The 18,546-nt window shown below is 39.4% G+C and overlaps 1 protein-coding gene across 1 annotated transcript in view; it reads left to right on the top strand.

Moving 5' to 3' along the window:
- Window positions 1–18,546, top strand: part of HGTX (HGTX homeodomain transcription factor) — a 67,495-nt gene that overhangs the window by 14,660 nt on the left and 34,289 nt on the right. Inside the window, exon 2 of the mRNA XM_073077515.1 lies at window positions 5,717–5,913. Coding sequence (XP_072933616.1) covers window positions 5,717–5,913 — 197 coding nt within the window. The remainder of the gene's footprint in view (window positions 1–5,716; window positions 5,914–18,546) is intronic.

Below are 18,546 nucleotides of genomic sequence, written 5' to 3'. Positions count from 1 at the left end.
AATTTAAATATTATAATGAGAACATTATATATATATATATATATATATATATATATACGCAAACATGTTATTCGCTGAAATTCTAAAACCGTTTTAATGATGAGCAAAAAAGGTAAAGTAATGCATAAAACATAAGTTTATTTGTAACAATTCTACTGTTCTTAAATAACTCTTTAATTACTTATAAGATAAAACTTATAATGTTTGTTTGTCATGTTTCATGTTGTTACATTTAAATGTACATTTCACAATACACTTAACTACGTACGCCCGTTACGTTATAAAAATAATGGAATATTATGGTCGAAACATAAATAATGAAAATGCATAAAGTTTGGGAAGAGGCATAAAAAGATTTCCTATAAATCACAATTGATCCCTTCATTGATATGCGAAACTGCATAGGGCCACGCATTAAGCGTAGACAGAGATTGAATCCGGCAATTCCCGTAAATTCCCAAATCCCGGCGACGCGTGGTTACCCTATCCCGAGGGATGAAGGGTTGCGGCGCAGATTCCGAGACGTATAATTGTGAGTGTAATTGTTATTGCCTACTAACGGTCTAATGTATTGTAATGTTTTAGGAGTTCGTTGAGATACACTCGATTGGCTGTTAGGGTTTTATGCTTTGTCTACTGTATTTGTAAGGTCAATGTACCTACCTACATATAAATAAAAAAGATTTTTGGGTTTTGTATGTAGATGTATATGAATAAAGAAAATAGTCATCATGTGTACTTTATAACCAACAGTATGACAGTGACAAAAAAACGGCTTAATTTTTACAGAATATTTACCAAGGTTTTGATAGCCAACACCATTATACAAATCTATTAACTAGTAATTATTATAAAATTAAAATCAGGCTGTTTAAAACTGTAGCCTTTGGTTTCTCATACTATTTAGACTAATTCAATGACACCTCTTATGTTAAAATCTGTTAAGTCATTTGGGTTGTAGGGCATGCTTAAGAATGAGATATGCTCGAAAAACATTACTCTCAGTAGAATAACAATATCTATATACTTTTACATATTTCGTATTTTTTAAACCTTACATTAAAACATATAGTTCATAATTTATAACACAAAACGGGAAGAGTTTTTCAATTGTGGGCGCGGAATAATATTAACTGGCTGCATAATGCATGACGCGCTCCCAGATGCAATATGGCGCGAGAACTCGCCAGACAAAAACTACATACGGACACAAAGACACTTTTAGTTTTGTATATAGACCTCTATGATATCTATGGCTTTTGGGGTTATACTTATGGGCGCGTTATAGGGAAAACTATTGGTGAAACGATTCTTGTAACGGAAATCGTTACGCTTGAGCGTTACGTTACGATAGTTATATTAAATTATTATCGATTTATAAAATCGATATGATACCATAATTATGATACCATATGATACTAATTCAATGATAAATAAATATGTAGAGTAAAACTAGTAAATAACTGCTTATGAGTCTTAGAACACATATGTTATTTATATACTTAACAAAAGTACAATCTACCTGACGTTCAGTGGTAGGTACCGTCCATGGACATCTATAATAATTAATTACCCGATATATGTAGTATTAGAGACCTATCTGAAGTCGGTTACACGTGCGTTGTTACCCCTGACAACTAAGTTATTATACCTCGTTTTAGTATCTTTCTAACCATACCCATTAGGCAAATACACAGCAAGGCTTAATACTGTTGTGATTAGGCAGGAATAGGTGTAGCATTGGCGCCACCAGTCGAACCACGCTTCACCTTCTTTTCACCTTAATTTTCAGGTCTATGAGCTCTTGTAGAGCTATGAGGTTAATATCGATATTTCGGATCATTAAAACTTACTATTCTATTAATACATATAAATTACATGAAAGCTTTAATGTACTTTTGTTCGCTGCAAAACTGGTGCTCAACGCAGGACAGTCCGTTTAACACGGTCCACAAATACAATAGTTAGCAGTTTCGTAAATAACGCCATCCATTACCGCACGCGCAGCAAATCCTAATAGACACCGGGATACTAAAGCCTACATGTATAGTTTACTTAGTAAAACACTCGACTTGTTACAGCCGTTGCGAATACAAGCCTTATACATTTGGAATACGGTACACGTAATCAACAGATCTTTTGGGTGAGTTTTGTTAAAAAGCGCTGTATTTGTGGGTGGTAAGGTTTAAATTTGTGCACTTGGGGTTCGTGGTTCAGACAAATCGATGTTGTATGTTGTACGTCGGTTTATAGAGCGCGGAATGGACGCAGTATTTGGTTCGCGAAGCGTTCCACTTGCACAGAATATTCGGTACACGGCTATTTGTGCCGCGAGAAGTTTTCCTTTCTCTATTTTTAAATGGAAAGGTAGGTACTACATGATACTTGTTACGAAGCTGAGTTTTTCTCGCGTACGTCGAGATGCCGAGATGTTTTCGTTTGCAAGTTTAAGTTAAGTGTGGTCTGATAAAACGAAAGATTATTCGGCATTTTTGCAAAGATTTCTGTTGACAGCTGTCTGTTTTCGTCTAAAATACTAATATGCCACTTATGTCTACATTTTGATAAGATTTTTTGTGGATAATATTGCTTAATACATCCGCACATTGGTAGAATAAGTAGAAAAATAAGTTGGAAAATATTTAAAGCTTTTTTAGTCGATAAAATCATAATAAACATAATTGTGGAACATTCTTTGTTATTTATAACTACACGTAGATACTTCTATTTTATTAACGTATATCATTAATAATATTTATTCCATGTAATGTTTTCCCTATCAAAAATCAAAATATACACATTTTTTGCACGTTAAATTTTCAAATTTCAATCTTTGTTAGGCAAATTGGGATAGATTGCTTATTGAAAACAGTCAGTATTCGTTTAAATTAAGGATAAGATAATAATTAACATGGTCACCAGTGATCATGGAACTCAGATCATAACTTAACGTTTTTCCCTATGGTGGATAGATTTTGAAATTTTATAACCATGAAAATATCAAGTCGGTTATTTCCACACAGCTTTACATTTGTTACAGCGTTTATTTCTGAAAACCATTCCTGAATTTAAACCAACATTGTACTTGTAAACATTATTTATTTATGCTATTATTCATATAAACTATTGCACGTTGTAATACGGGATAGGGAATAAACATAAGACAGTCGTAACTCTCCCGAAAACAATACACAGTACCTATCGCCGTAAACAAACTACCTCGGCGTAAAAGTTACATTAATATTAATGCAGTATACCATTAACCCCGTTGAATTGAATTGTGGTTGTATTAATATTTATTTTTGTATATATAAATCAATTCGCGAAGGGTTGAAACAAGGCTATACGGGTTAATTTTAGGGGTTATTTATTCAAATGTCGCTTTTCGGTGGCTATTTATATAATTCTTTTTATTACTTAATTTTATTGTTAGGTTAACTTAATTCGTAAAGGATTTGAATAATTATGTATAAGGTCTCAATGTCAACTAAGGGGTAGGTAGTTAATTACGAATCGGTAACTTAGAGCTTTGTCAAAACGATTAAATTTGTTTAGTTAGTTTTATTATGATTTCATTTAAAAATGAAGAATAGATATTACTATTTATTTTTATTCCTTTACTACTTTTATTATACTTCGTTTAATTGTAATAAGTTTCTTTATCTACTTTTCGATGTACTATTTTATTTGAATTAAACAAAAAAACTAAGGTTACAGCATAATTCGTCACTGTAAGTCTAAAAGTCTAACACGCTAAGGGGTTTCTTTGATATGATTTTACACATTCACAAAACGTATTACATATCATAAGTACGAATTACATCTTGTGTGATATTACCTACATATGTGTAATATTTTCTTACACACATAGTATTCCTAAATAACCATAACTTACCACAACGTTTTATCATCTCAATATCCATTCAATTTGTTCACAATTAGCTTTTACAAACGGAGACAATGGTGACGGGGATCGAAACAAAAAGCATTCAGCGCTATATTTTATCGCATAAATGTTTTGATGAAGCGTCCTCTCCCCCGGGATCACTGGGAGGCTGGGGGGAGGAAAATGAAATGACAATAATGATAAAAACGAAGGGAACAGTCCTGCGAACGAATAATAACCGCTTCACGATACGATTGGCTGAAATGTAGTTTGTTTAGCGCTTAGCTTAGTTTTGTTTGATTGTTCTTATATCTTGTCTTGTAAGATAAGAATGAGGCTATTTTAAATGTTGTATTGATCTACGACGCTTATCTAGATGATACCTTAACAATTATTACTTTAACGCATGTTTCATTCATCAGTTATTACAGGACTTTAAAATATAATTGAACTGATAAAGTAAGTAAGCCTTTATTTTAAGTAAGTAAGGCAAAGTTGTAGCGGTTTTTTATGTATTAAAAGTTTCATACAGGCATAACGTTCGCGTAACCTCTTTTTTCGTTCTAGATTTTATTAAATTATATATTAGTCTGAGGCTTATTGTAAAATGTATTTAGATTTGTATTTTAGTATTAGGTGTTTGTGTATTCGACTTTGATTCTGTCTATCACCATCGACACGGGAAAATCCTAGTGTAAGGCTGTACCTAAGTGTAGAAATCGATAGTGAGGAGATTTTTTTTTTTAAAATGTTTCTATATAATATTGAAAATATTAACATCACGGTAAAATCACTACAATATATCAACAAAACAATTACAACTATATACATTCAATCATATCGATCAGATAAAGCTAATTAGCAGTTTATACTGCACTGAATATCAGCGTCGCAATAATGGGCCCGTGACGTCACCGATGACGTCACGTGATCCATTCCCGTAATCCCGGTTGATTTGTTCACTTTGCTGTGAATTGTAAAGTATACAGATAATTCAGTGCATTGGAATCGGCTTGGATTGAACTGTCGGTGAATTATGTTTATCTGAAATTGAACGCAGTTATAATACCTATTTGTTAAATATTCAAAAAGCAATAACAACTCTACCATGACTGGTGAAATGGCTTCATATAAAAATGCCTTCAGTGTAGAAAAAAGGTGTCCAAGCAGATAATTTTGGGAATATATTACTTATACTTACCTAACGTTTTGTTGGAATTTTATGACGGCTTCCACGGATCATTGCAATGACGGTGGTTGAAAAGACTATGGAAGATGTTCAAAGTATATCGCATATATACGTTTTGTTGTCCGTCTGTACAAACCAGATCAGGGAATTTCAAATGCCACACAGGGGTTTCCACAATGCAATCTGAAAAAAATGTGAAATAAGAAATCGTAAAACACCTTTGAATTAAATAAAGGTTTAATGGAGTTTTAAACGGCTTACATTTCCATTACCTACAGCATACGGAGTAAAAACATCCATCAACATATACCTTTGCCAATGAAATCTATCTTAGCAATTAAACTCGGCCTCGTGATCGAAGGATCCAAGTTTCAAATTCCAGATTTCCCTGATTTTTCAAAGTTATGTGCGTATTAGAAATTAATTATCGCTTGCTTAAACGGCGAAGGAAAATATCGTAAGGAACCTGTACACCTGAGTAATCTTAAAAAAAGTTTTCAAAGGTATGTGAAGTCTTCCGCACTTGGCCAGTGCGGTGGACTACGGCCTAATTCTTCTCATTCAGAGATGAGATCCGTGCCCAGAAGGGTAATAATGGGTTGATGATGAGAAATAAACTTATTAGTTCAATTTTGTTCCAGTGAGCAATGGCGCGTTAAGTGCATGCGCAGCTCAGGGTGGCATGGACAAAGACGGCAAGAAGAAGCACACGAGGCCGACCTTCAGCGGGCAACAGATCTTCGCGCTGGAGAAGACCTTCGAGCAGACCAAATACCTCGCGGGCCCAGAGCGCGCTAAGCTCGCGTACGCGCTTGGCATGACTGAGTCACAAGTTAAGGTAAGATTACTAAGTATCCAATATTACTCAATACATTTTTAGGGTTCCGTACCCAAAGGGTAATAACGGAACCTATTACTAAGACACCGTTGTCTGTCCGTCTGGCCGTCTGTCAGAGGCCGCTCTATCTCCTGAACCGTAATAGATAGGTACTTTATTTTTTTTGACTGTGTATGTATAAATGTGGCTGCTGTAACAACAAATACTAAAAATTAAAAAGGTGAAAATAAACGGAAGTCCCTATACAAGAAACCGATATTTCTCGACGTTTTTCGTTTTGTCTTTTGAACTGTAATAGGTAGGCAGTTCAGATTTTCACACTGTATTTACTTCAGTGGCTGCTATAATAACAAATACTGAAAATAAAAAAGAATATGAAAATGTTGGTGGTACGGAATCCTCCGTGTGGGAGTTTTACTTGCACTTGGATAATTATTTTGTTTACGAGGAGGGAATCTTCAAAAGGTATCTTACCGCCCGCAACGTCGTTAGCCCGCTTCTTAGCTGGGGTTGATTATAGAAGAACAAAGTGCATTTGAAAAGCCACTGAAATCTCAATATATTCAAATATTAAGAAATATTTTCATTTTTCCATATAAGTACACTTTAATCTTGTTGTCTTTTGAGTATCATCAAAACTAAATTATATAGGTACCATGGGACAGAAACTAGATTAAAGTAGGTTTTTTTTGCGTCCCTTCTTAATAACAAAATGTCATCCAATGATGGCAAGTAGTTGACATTTAAAGAATATTCTCTATGAATTAATTGAGAATATTACAAATAATTAACATTCACAAATATTAAACATATAATTAGGCAGTATAGTTGTAGATTATGGGTTTTCAAATAAAACTCCAACTTGAATCTTCAGTTCTTTTCTTCTTGTTTTTATTCCGAGGCGTACACCCTTTTCCATACAAAAAGGCGAGCTTAAGTACTTATTTTGGGTACCGCAACAGGCGCAGGCTCAGTCAGCAACCGCGTCCTATTGCCGTCCCTTTCTAACATAGCCTGTCTTACTCTTACAATTCTATGCTTACACTCTATTGCTATCCTACTCTTACATATCTATTCTTATTACGTAGGACTTATATCTATTGCAATAAAATGTCTTATTTACATAGTCTTAATTACATACACAAGTTACATTAATCAACATTTACATTTAAATTCTTAGGCCGTTGTCGTCCGTAATATTCTCCCCCCGGCGTAGATTCTTCGAAGCCTCCTCCATCTGAAGGACGGCAAGCTTCGTCGCTGGCCTCTGGAACACACCTCCCTTTGTGCGGACGTCTGCAGACCGGACGATGCCATCAGGTCCCGGGTGAACTCGCTCGACGACTCCTCTCGGCCAGGTATTGCGGGGTAAGGCGTAGTCGACCACAATTACGAGATCGCCTTCCCGCAGTTGTGACGCCTGTGCGTTGGACGGCCCCCGCGGAATGAGCGTAGGCAGGTACTCTCGCAGCCATCGCTGCCAGAACTGGTCCGCCAGTGCCTGCGCCCTTCTCCACGTGCTGCGGTCCGCCTCGGTGCATGGCCCCGTCCGCGGTAGCCCCGTCGATGAGCCGATGAGGAAGTGATTCGGCGTTAGTGCTTCCTCGTCCTCGGGGTCCACGGAGACGTGCGTGAGCGGTCGCGCGTTCACGCTGTACTCGGCCTCGGTGATTAACGTCTGCAGTACCTCTTCTTTTGGCGACTTTTCTTTGAGCGTGGTGCTTAGTGCGGTTTTTACTGAACGCACTAAGCGCTCCCAGGCTCCTCCCATGTGTGGCGCCCCCGGCGGTATGAAACGCCAGTCGGTGTTGTACTGCAGACCGTAGTCCCGTAGTGCTGCGATCCATGCTCCGTATGTATTTCTCAGTTCGACGTCGGCCCCTCTAAAGTTAGTGGCGTTGTCGGAGTATATGACGCGCGGCCAACCCCTTCTGGCGGCCATCCTTCGCAGCGCCATAACAGCTGAGTCCGTAGAGAGCGACTGGACGATCTCTAAATGAATGGCCCTTGTGGTGAGACAGGTAAATACTGCACACCACCTCTTTTCGTGTCTTCGTCCGATAGTCACCGTTAGGGGCCCGAAATAGTCCACGCCACAATAGGTGAAGGCGCGGTGCCCCGAGTCCAACCTCACTTTAGGTAGGTCTCCTTTCGGTGGTGTCGTCGGAGTCGCCTTGTACACGCGACAGTATTGACACGCTCGTGCTACTTTCTTGACTGTAGGCCTCAAGCGCAGTATGATGAATCGTTGACGGAGCTCGTTGACGACTCGTTCGTTATTCGCGTGTCCCGCCCGGCGATGATAATGCTCGACAAGCAGGTGAGTAAAGGGATGCTGCCCGTCGAGTATTACCGGCTCATTAGAGTGCGTTGTAGAATAGAGCGCACCTATACGGCCTCTTGCGGTTATTAGCCCGTCGTTCAATACTGCGTCGAGCCTTTTAAATTTGCTGTGTCGTTGTAGCGGCTGGTTGTGACTTAACCGCGCTAAGTCTTCGCTGAAGGAGTCCCGCTGCGCGCGTTGAAACCACCGTCGTTCGGCCGCTTCTAAGTGTGACACTTCTAAGTGTAGAGTCTTGTCTCTAGATCGAAGCTTCTCGACGAATAGCTGAGTAAGTGCCGTCGCCCTTATAAGCTTCAGGTAACTGGAGAACCTTCTAATGTCGGGTAATGAGTCGTTGCGGTCCGAGTCCTCTTCTGAGACGGTGTAACACGTCTCCCCGGTCTCTTCACCTTCCCCGTTCTCCGTAGGCCAGTGCTCTTCTGTGGCTCGTAGGAATTGCGGTCCCGTGAACCACCGGTCCCGGCTGTCGATCCCGTCGGTTTGAAGCCTGATCGCATCGTCGGCTACGTTGAGTGTTGTAGGCACCCATCGCCAATCCTCTGTATGTGTGAGCTCGGCGATCTCAGCTAGGCGATGTGAGACGAACGGCGTGTATTTTTTCGTCTCGTTTCTTATCCACTGAAGGACGGTGCGGGAGTCACTCCAGTATATGACTCGTTTGGGTTTCCAACAGCTGTGCTCCCTGACTATAGTGTTAGCCATTCGTGCCCCGATTAACGCAGCTTGGAGCTCCAGTCTCGGAATGGTTAGTAACTTCAGTGGAGCCACCTTCGCCTTGGCCATTACTTGTATTGTTTCTATGTGATCGCCGTGTGCGATCCTCCAGTAGGCCACCGTAGCGTAGGCTTGCTCGCTTGCGTCGACAAACACGTGTAACTCGATGTGAGTTTCCGGCGTTACGTTGTAGCTATAGCACCGCGGTATTGCTAGTGCTGAGACATCTGGGAGTCGCCTTATCCACTCGTCGAATAGGTTAGCGTCTTCAGATGGCAATTCCTGGTCCCAATCAACCTTCTTGAGCCACAAGCGTTGTAATATCATCTTGCCGACGATCGTATATTGACTGATAAGCCCCAGTGGGTCGTACACCGACATAACCGCGCTTAGGGTTTCGCGTTTAGTCGGTGCTCTCAACCGCAGTCTGACCTCATCGGGAACCCTCTTGATGTCAGTGTTGAAGGTGAGGGTGTCGGAGCTCGGGTCCCAGCGCAGCCCCAATGTCTTTTCCTTCTGGTGTGCTGCTAACTTTACATTCGCGCTTTCAGACTTCTTATCTTCGGGTATGCTAGCTAAAACTCTCTTGCTATTTGAGTTCCATCTTCTTAAGTTGAAGTCCGCTTGTTGATGGATGTAGGTAACTTCGTTCACCATTTTAATAGCCTCCTCTTCAGATGGGAAACTGTCTAGGTAATCGTCCATGTAGTGTCGCTCCTTGACCGCCGTGGCCGCCTCTGGGTATTTACTTTCATAGTCGACGGCGTTGCGGTTTCTTACGCTGTGAGCGAGGTATGGCGAACTGCTGGCTCCGAATATCATGGAGACCATTTTAAATCTTCTCGGAGGGTCCGTAGGCTTGTCCCTCCATAAAAACATCTGTGCCGGTTGGTCCTCGGGTCTGATTTTAACCCTAAGGAACATTTCTTCGATGTCCGCTGTGACGGCGATTCTCTTTTCTCTGAACCCGAACAATATTCTTGTGAGTGAAGCTAGTAGGTCGGGTCCTTCTAGTAGGAAGTCATTGAGACAGACTCCCTTCACCTTAGCCGCCGCGTCGAAGACCATTCTAACTTTTCCCGGCTTGTTGTGATTGGTGACGGCGAAGTGCGGCAGGAACCATTTTACGTTGCTATCCCTTTCGCTGCCGTCGCATTGCACCGCGTAACCCTTTTGTATAAGGTTAGCGATCTGAGCCGCGTATTCCTTTTTAAACGCCGGCTCCTTAGTCATCCTCTTCTCGAGCGTGTGTAGTCTCTTAAGGGCAGACTCGTAGCTATCTGGGAACGTGGGGTTATCTATCTTCCAGGGCAGACCCACTTCGAAGTGGCCGTCCTTTCTTGTGGCGGTCGCTTCGAAAATGTCGTTGGCTCTCTTCTCATGCTTATTAATTTTTTCTTTAGTCGATACGCCAAGCGAGTCCACGTCGAAATGTGACTCGACGAGCTTCTGTAGTTGGACGTCGCTCGCGCAGATGTGAAGTACGGCCGCCTGGTCTTGATAAATCGATTTCCTGGGTACCGACCCGTGCAGTACCCATCCCAACTTCGTTCTCGACGCGGCGGGTTCATTTCTCTTGCCGGCGCGCAGCTGTCGCGATATTATTAGATGCCAGTTGTCGGCACCTATCAATATGCGAGGTCGAGCTTCTCCCTTACTGATGCTATCTTGTACAACTCGCAGGTGCTTGTACCGTTCTAAGTTGTGCGGTACGCGTTGGTGATGTAGCTGTAGTCCTTTTACTGTGCGGGCTGTCACTAAGTAGGCTTCTTGTTCGTGTACCCCTTTGACACGAACCTTGACCGCTTCGCTGTCGATCCTTCTCTGATCGTTAATACCCCTTATGTTCAGAGGTCGATTCGGTCCGCCGTTAGTGAGTTGCTTCGCTAATTCTTCGTCTATTAGCGTCACAGTAGACCCTTCGTCTAGGAGGGCGTACGTATTTACCTCCCCCCGTGGACCGCTGAGTTTCACCTCGCAGGTTTTGAGCAGTACTGATGTAATAGGCGACCTCCTTGTCGTGACGCTCATTACTAGCGCGGCTGCTTCGTCTTCCCTGCCGTCGTCCGGAGTGCTCACTGTAGTCGTAGACTCCGTTACTTTTTCTTTATGTAGTAGCGCGTGATGTTGGTAGGTACATCCGTGGACTCCGCAGGCCTTGGCTTTGCATGTGAACCTGCTGTGCTTCCTTTTCATGCATTTGAAGCACATCTTGTTGTCCTTTGCCCACTTCCATCGCTCGTTGACGTCGAGTGCTTTGAGTTTATCGCACTCAGTAGTGTAGTGTCCCCCAGTTGGACACATGAAGCATTTTCTTTCTTCCGGTTGACTTTCCCCCGCAGTGTATACGCCCTTGGTAGCAACCCGCTTTGGTGCTACTTCTCTTCTGACGGGTACCGGAACGCTTCGCTTCGTTGTGTGGGTGTACCTTATCATAAGGTCCGCTTCGGCCATTAAAAACTCGGAGAGTATTATCATTTCATTATCTTCCATGATGCGTGCTTCGTTATTGGCTGCGTACTCCGCCCATTTGCTTATGAGATGAGGACTCAGTTTGTCCATTACGTCTCGAACGAGTAGCGGGTTTCGTAGGTAGCCTCTTCTATCTATACTTTTTATCGTATAGACAATATTTTGAATCTTCACCGCGAACTCATACAGATCGGTGCTCGCGCTCCCTAATTTCGGGATCTTTTTGAGCTCTTCCATGGCCCGATCTATTATGAATTCCGGTCTTCCATATTTCATCTCTAATGTGCGCATGATGATATCTGGGTTAGATGCGGTGAATAGCTGTGACAGCACGGTTTCTCTCGCTTCCCCTCGCAGGCTGTTTCGCAGTCGAAGGAGATTTTCCGTTGGAGAGAACTTAAAGAGTCTTGTAGAATCTTCCATGGCGGCCTTATACGGTAGCCACTCGGCGACGGCTCCCGTGAATATAGGTAGTTCCGCTGTTTGGCGAGGCAACGGTCTTGAGGCGACTAGTTTTTCTAAGGTGTCGGCTAGCCGTTGAATGCCTTGGAATTTCGCGTTCTCCCCCCGTTGCTTGCTAACGGGAGGGCGAACCTCTTCCGGTTCTTCCCTGTATTTCGTCGCCGTTGGTTGTTCCATGCTTCTATCCACCCAGTCTTGTACTCTTTCGTTGCATGAGCTCGCCGCATATTCAGATTCGGCTTCGATTGCAGTCATTTCGGCGGCTAATCTCGATTTGATTAGCTTTTCTTTCATAAGTAGCCGCTTCTCTTCTATAGCCGCGAGTTCTTTCTCCGCTTCGTATTGTGCCATCTTCATACGTGCGTCGATGCTTCGCTTTGAAGTGTTACTGCGAGCGGTGTGTGCCGGCGACGTAGGTCTCCGCACCGGCGATGTAGGTCTCCGCACCGGCGATGAAGTTTCACGCCTTGGTGGCGTGCTAGCTGGTCGTGCAGGTGGCCCCATGACGGACGTCCGCGTTGACGTCGCTGGTGCTGTCTCTCTCGCCCCTTCTGGCGGAGAGTGCTCCATCCTTTTTTCTTGGGAATTTCCTGCGACCGTCGACGGCGACTGCGGAGAATCTTCATAAATTCGGTGTAGCGATGGCCCTGGCGCACCCTTAGCGCCCGGGGCTGCTTCTGACTCGCTGTACCCCGATTCGGAGCGAACACGACCCCTTGTGTTCATTGCGATCGGCGTATTCATCTTGAGTCTTCTTTAAATCCGGCTTCTCGAAGGACCAATGTAGATTATGGGTTTTCAAATAAAACTCCAACTTGAATCTTCAGTTCTTTTCTTCTTGTTTTTATTCCGAGGCGTACACCCTTTTCCATACAAAAAGGCGAGCTTAAGTACTTATTTTGGGTACCGCAACAGGCGCAGGCTCAGTCAGCAACCGCGTCCTATTGCCGTCCCTTTCTAACATAGCCTGTCTTACTCTTACAATTCTATGCTTACACTCTATTGCTATCCTACTCTTACATATCTATTCTTATTACGTAGGACTTATATCTATTGCAATAAAATGTCTTATTTACATAGTCTTAATTACATACACAAGTTACATTAATCAACATTTACATTTAAATTCTTAGGCCGTTGTCGTCCGTAATAATAGTGATAGACATTCAGTGATAGCTAGATGATATTTTGATGTAGGCTGATACTCTTGATTCAAAACCGAAGCTTTAAATTTATTTTTTTGAAAATTATTTGCATTTGAAAAATATCGATAGTTGAAAATTTTTTCATGGGGTAGATTTAGTTTCAAAACTGCATTATATTTATCATGATAATAAAATTTACATCATTATCGTACTATGAGAATGCATTGTATACAAACTTATTAGTAACTTTATTCGAAAATCTGCACGACATATTACTACTTATTATGGATGTTTGTTCATTACATTACAGGAGTATGACTGCCTTTATAATACCATAGTAGTTCTATTACTTAATTCAGTGCAACTCATAACAATTTACCCGAATATCAGTGTGTAAACTCAAAATGAACTATCAGGGTAAATGCACCAACACCGCGCATTCCACGCGTACTCATAACTAAATAGCTTGTGCTGCCATCTGTCTGGCTCGCGTATGCATTTATAGGCCGAAATGTAGGCAGATAAGATCGAAAATTGTGTGCACATGAGTTATGACGATCAACCGTGTTGTAGTCCGCTGGTAATCGGATTACGGAGATTGAAAAGTCAATCACTTAGTCGCGGCGCAATCAAACGTTTCGCTCTATTACTGCTAGGGTTGCCAACTGAGCTTTAATAATCTGTGTAGCATATAATATTTTGTTTGGTATTTTCTGTATGTTTCCTATCCATGTTACCGCAACATGTATATTAGAGTTTCATGCGCTGGCTTTTCTCTATAGCTTTTTTGAATAGTTGATGTACAAACAATACAGTGATACATTTAAAATAAATGTGATTTACATTTTAAATTTCATCTGTAGATGTTCTAGGCATTTACAGATCTATTATATTTTTTTGAAATATATTTATTTTTGTTTAAACATATACGTTTGACTCCATCAACCTATAATATTTATTTAGTCATTATCTTTGCATATAATTACATTTTAGCATTTAAATGAAATAACTTATTTCATGGTAAAAACATATTGTGGTAATTGTTGACTTTAATTTTATGACAATAAAATATCATGCGAAAAAAACAATCAACAATATATCAGTTTTACTAATTGATACATGGTACAAGAAACTATATACGGAAACCAATGTTGACTAGTCGGTAATTGTAACATATCCATATTTGACCAAAACTTTTTTATACATAGCTGAGTTGACAGATTAACTTTGATATTACACCTTATAATTTGTCACTCCATAAAAGGTGGCAACCCTAATTACCGGATTAAAGCGACATGTGGACGCATCGCTTTGTTTTGTTTCCCGTTTGATAAAAAATCCATAACTATTGCTTTAATACTGAGAAGCGAGATAACTTGATTGACTTGTGTTCCGTGACGAAGTGTCGCTACTGGCCTTTGGGATTCTGTTATTTCTATGCTTATGGTTATATAGTTTGGTTTCTACATACGCTTATTCTTTGGGGAATTGAAGTTTATCTCTATTGGAGTGGAAGAATTTGATTCGTACTCTTATGTAACGACGAAAATTTATTTTAGTTATTTTGATGTGAAGTCAATTTCTACATTTCAACATTTCTACAGTATATTTTAGCTTCATTTTATAATCAATATTCCATTATTCAAGGAGTTACACGAGAATACAACAACTAGCTATAATATAACATACTTATTTACTTCCGTAGTATTTTCAAAATTGGAAAATTTTAAGCGCAGACCCCATATGAAATATTATCAAAAGTTGTATACATTATAAAATATGTTTATCTTTAGTGTTCCAAATAATCCAATTTTACCACTTTATTAATTTTAAAAGGTCAAATGATTCCAAATAACTGCGATAACTTCCTTCATAAGGTATCACAAACACAGCTTTAATTTAAAGCAAACATTCCGCTTAAAAGGTGCGATTTGATTCTAAACTAATTAGGGTGTGACACCCTTCCCTCGCTAAACGATTGCTAAACGTTAGGGGCTCTGGTCCATTAGGGATTGTTATGAAGCGACACAATCGCTTTCCACTGTGTACATTGCGTATTCTGTATCATATAGTATGTTTGTATTGTTGTGTAAAGAGCAATGGACACGTGCGTCGGACGAGTCGATTTCAGTTTGCAGTAATAAAGGCTGGCGGAGGGGCGGTGTGACGTCACGTTGTGGTCACGCACGTTTAGTCCCGTGTGGAGGATTGAATTGTAGGAGTTTCCAATGTATCAGGTTTCAAGGGGGTTTGGATTATTTACCTAAACAAACTTGTTATTTAACTTATAACTTATTGTTTATGAAAACGTAACATACAATTGAATGTATAAAGGTAGTCATTATTTTAATAACGTGATCCGTTCCGCCAGACTTGTTATTAGAGTGTTAGAGACAATTAAATATTCCTTTTTAATAAAGCTAAAGTATTTAAAATATAAATGAAATGTATACTGATTACAATAAATAAAAAGGTATAGAAAAAATAATACAGTATTCACTCAAATTTAATAACTATATCTGAGGTAAATACACGGTGTATGCTGCAAATATTAAAAATTTAGCGTTTAGTGTTTACACCCAGAAAGACGATTTAAAATATGTTCAATTATTTATTCGGTATTATCCGGTATTAAAACGATCCAGGTCCTTGTTATTATAAATATTGTAAAATGTGTGACCTCTACTTGTTTTGAAATATATGTGAATTTGGAAAACATAACGACAGACATTTATATTTAATTAATACAACACAAGTTGGATACATAGACACTCAAGAATCTATAAAATATCTGTTTACGACTCTAATAATTGAACTCGACAGTTCATGTCATCTACATCTCGTAACAGTTACTGACTGTACGCCATTATTAAATCAATACAAATGATAGCGTCGCCCCCGCGCCGACTGTCTCAACTCATATATCAGGGTAGTTAGCGCTTCATTCCGAGGGGCCAAATTGTATTATACTAAGTGATACATTCTATTTAGGGGCTGACGACTGTCAAAGTTAAATGGGTAAGGTCTGGTGGGTACGCCGTAATGGGGAGTTTTCCTTCATCCTTCATTGACGGTTTCAATAGAAAATTTAAATTAAATATATATTTTGAATGCCTGTAATTCATAGAAAACATTTTATTTTTATTATATAAAATGGAAATATTGAAGAGATAATCTGATGGTAAGTCAAGCCAGTCATGAGCATCTGTAATGAAATCCAAAAATTCTGATAAAAATATTGCACTCATCTTAGTAGATAAGTGACATTTATTGGTACTAAATGTGTTAGCAATTAATACGGTTTGTTTAAGGCAGAAAAAAGATGGTGGTGATGTTCTGGAATCGATTTACGAAATATGTATTTCACTTACACGAAAACATGCACGTTTTTTGGTACATATCACACAACATATCACACAATACACTTTATACATTCATACGATATTTTTCACCGCCTCCTTTCAGCACCTCTTGTAAAAACTATGTTTATTACTAACGCAATTCCCTGCAAAAACTTTAAAGATCTTCACCCCTTTGCCATTTCATTCTTACAAAAGACCTTACAAGCTTATAGAAACGCTACGTCATTCACTAACATTATAACAAATATTAAATTGAAATATAGTGAAAACTTTATCATGCATTGTTTAGGGACGGAAGAGCGCGGCATCGGTGAAATCAACTGAACATAATGAGATTAATGTACTCGATTTATCGCTAGGGGGCACTCGTGGCGTTTAATATTCGCCCGCGATGTTTGTTACGTCATTCTGGGAATATCCATGTCAGTTTTACTTATCTTTAAAAGTTATATAGGGGACTAAGGCTTTTATTTGGTTATTGTATTACTTGATTGTGTTTGATGGCAAAGGTTGCCAATTATACCATGCCGTAGGTTACGGATATGTGCAATTCTCTATATAAACATTTAAAAGTTTAGCATCAAATTATTTGGTTTAATATCTTTCCATATGAATGTTTTTTTATAAATCCCAAAAAAATAGTAAGCTCAAAAATAGATATGGTTTAAAGAAGTGTCAAATAAAAATATCAATTTCTTATCTATACTTCAAATACAAAACTTATAAATTAAGATAAGCTAGGGACATTATTAAAGCTAAATGTTCAATGATTGCACGCAGATGCTAAATAAATTATAATTTGAAATTCAGGAAAAAAGAAATAATCCGAAAATCAATAGTATTATACACGTTTAGTTACAGGAGTCAATAGGCAATTGGCAATAAGCTCAGTCATGCCACACGTAATCCTAAGCGCTAAATACGGCTACAAATGAGATCTCTCGCAAATTGAGCTCAAAAGCCAATACCGCGAGGGTTCACCCTACATATAAACCGTGCTAAATAAAAATGAACTTTAATTCGATGGCATCGGGGTTATTCAAAGTCGGTGGTTTCTTCCCCCCAGTGCAGCTCATTTGGCATTCGATGGCATTAATCCATGGGGCATTAAGGGGTACACATGTGATCGCCAGCCGGTGCACTGAAATGCATAATGCAATTAATTGTTTCGATTCGCTGTTTATTGTTGCAGTTGAGGTAATGACCCTTGAATTATGATAACGGTGCGTGAATTTTAGTGTATCGTTTAAGTAATCAGGGCATTAGTATTATAAAAGGAGATGTTGAAAATTTGTGTATCAATTAAACTAACTTAACTTTTACATTTGTTTAGCAAACGAGCATGCCACGCATGATATCAAGTGGCAACTGCCTTCTATAGGCAAATATAATCAATCCTACATAGGATTAGAGTACTACCTGAGGTTAGTTATATATGTTGTTACCCTTGACGACTAAGTCGGAATGTCTCGAATAAGTGTCTCTACCTTACCATAACACATAACTGCTATGTGAGCTTAAGCATATGAGGCAAAAATAGTTGTACCTACCATGGTGTCTCCGGAGTCGAACCCCGAAGAGGTCAGTCGCTTAAAATCTAAAGGTTAAAACTACGTGTTGTGGAGAGTTTATCTTTTAACTATTTTTCTATATATCTATGACATATGAGAGAGCCTATCTATCTAACTATCTATACAAAACTAAAACATGTCTACTAAATATCTTAAGAATTAACTACGTAGTCAAGCGGCACATAATTCAATCCGTTCAACATAAAAATAGTAATAACGTCTTTAAATCCATCACTCGTGTATAATAAAGTTAATCCATGATAAATTGGTGTCTATACACATCTTCGTGGGAATATATCGACGTTTATGGTAAGGTTATGGTCATATGCCGGTCTTGCAGTTCAACTGATGAAATACTGCAACCGACTAAAGTTAGATAGATGCAGTGCTTCTCCCGTACTTGAAATCTTAAAGACTAACTGGTTTAATAATTTAATTATTTATTTATTTTGTACAAACTTACATTTAACATTACAGGATTATCCTAATGCGTTAAAGTAGATCAGTGTATCAATGTTGGTTTTCCAAAAATCAATATTTGACAATTTTGGCAGAAATTATAT

The sequence above is a fragment of the Epargyreus clarus genome, unplaced genomic scaffold, assembly GCF_041222505.1.
Source record: "Epargyreus clarus isolate Ecla_fem2 unplaced genomic scaffold, WU_Ecla_fem_2.2 ptg000010l, whole genome shotgun sequence".
NCBI lineage: Eukaryota > Metazoa > Arthropoda > Insecta > Lepidoptera > Hesperiidae > Epargyreus > Epargyreus clarus.
Note: the sequence above shows the minus strand (reverse complement) of the source record. Positions and strands in the feature narration are given on the sequence as shown.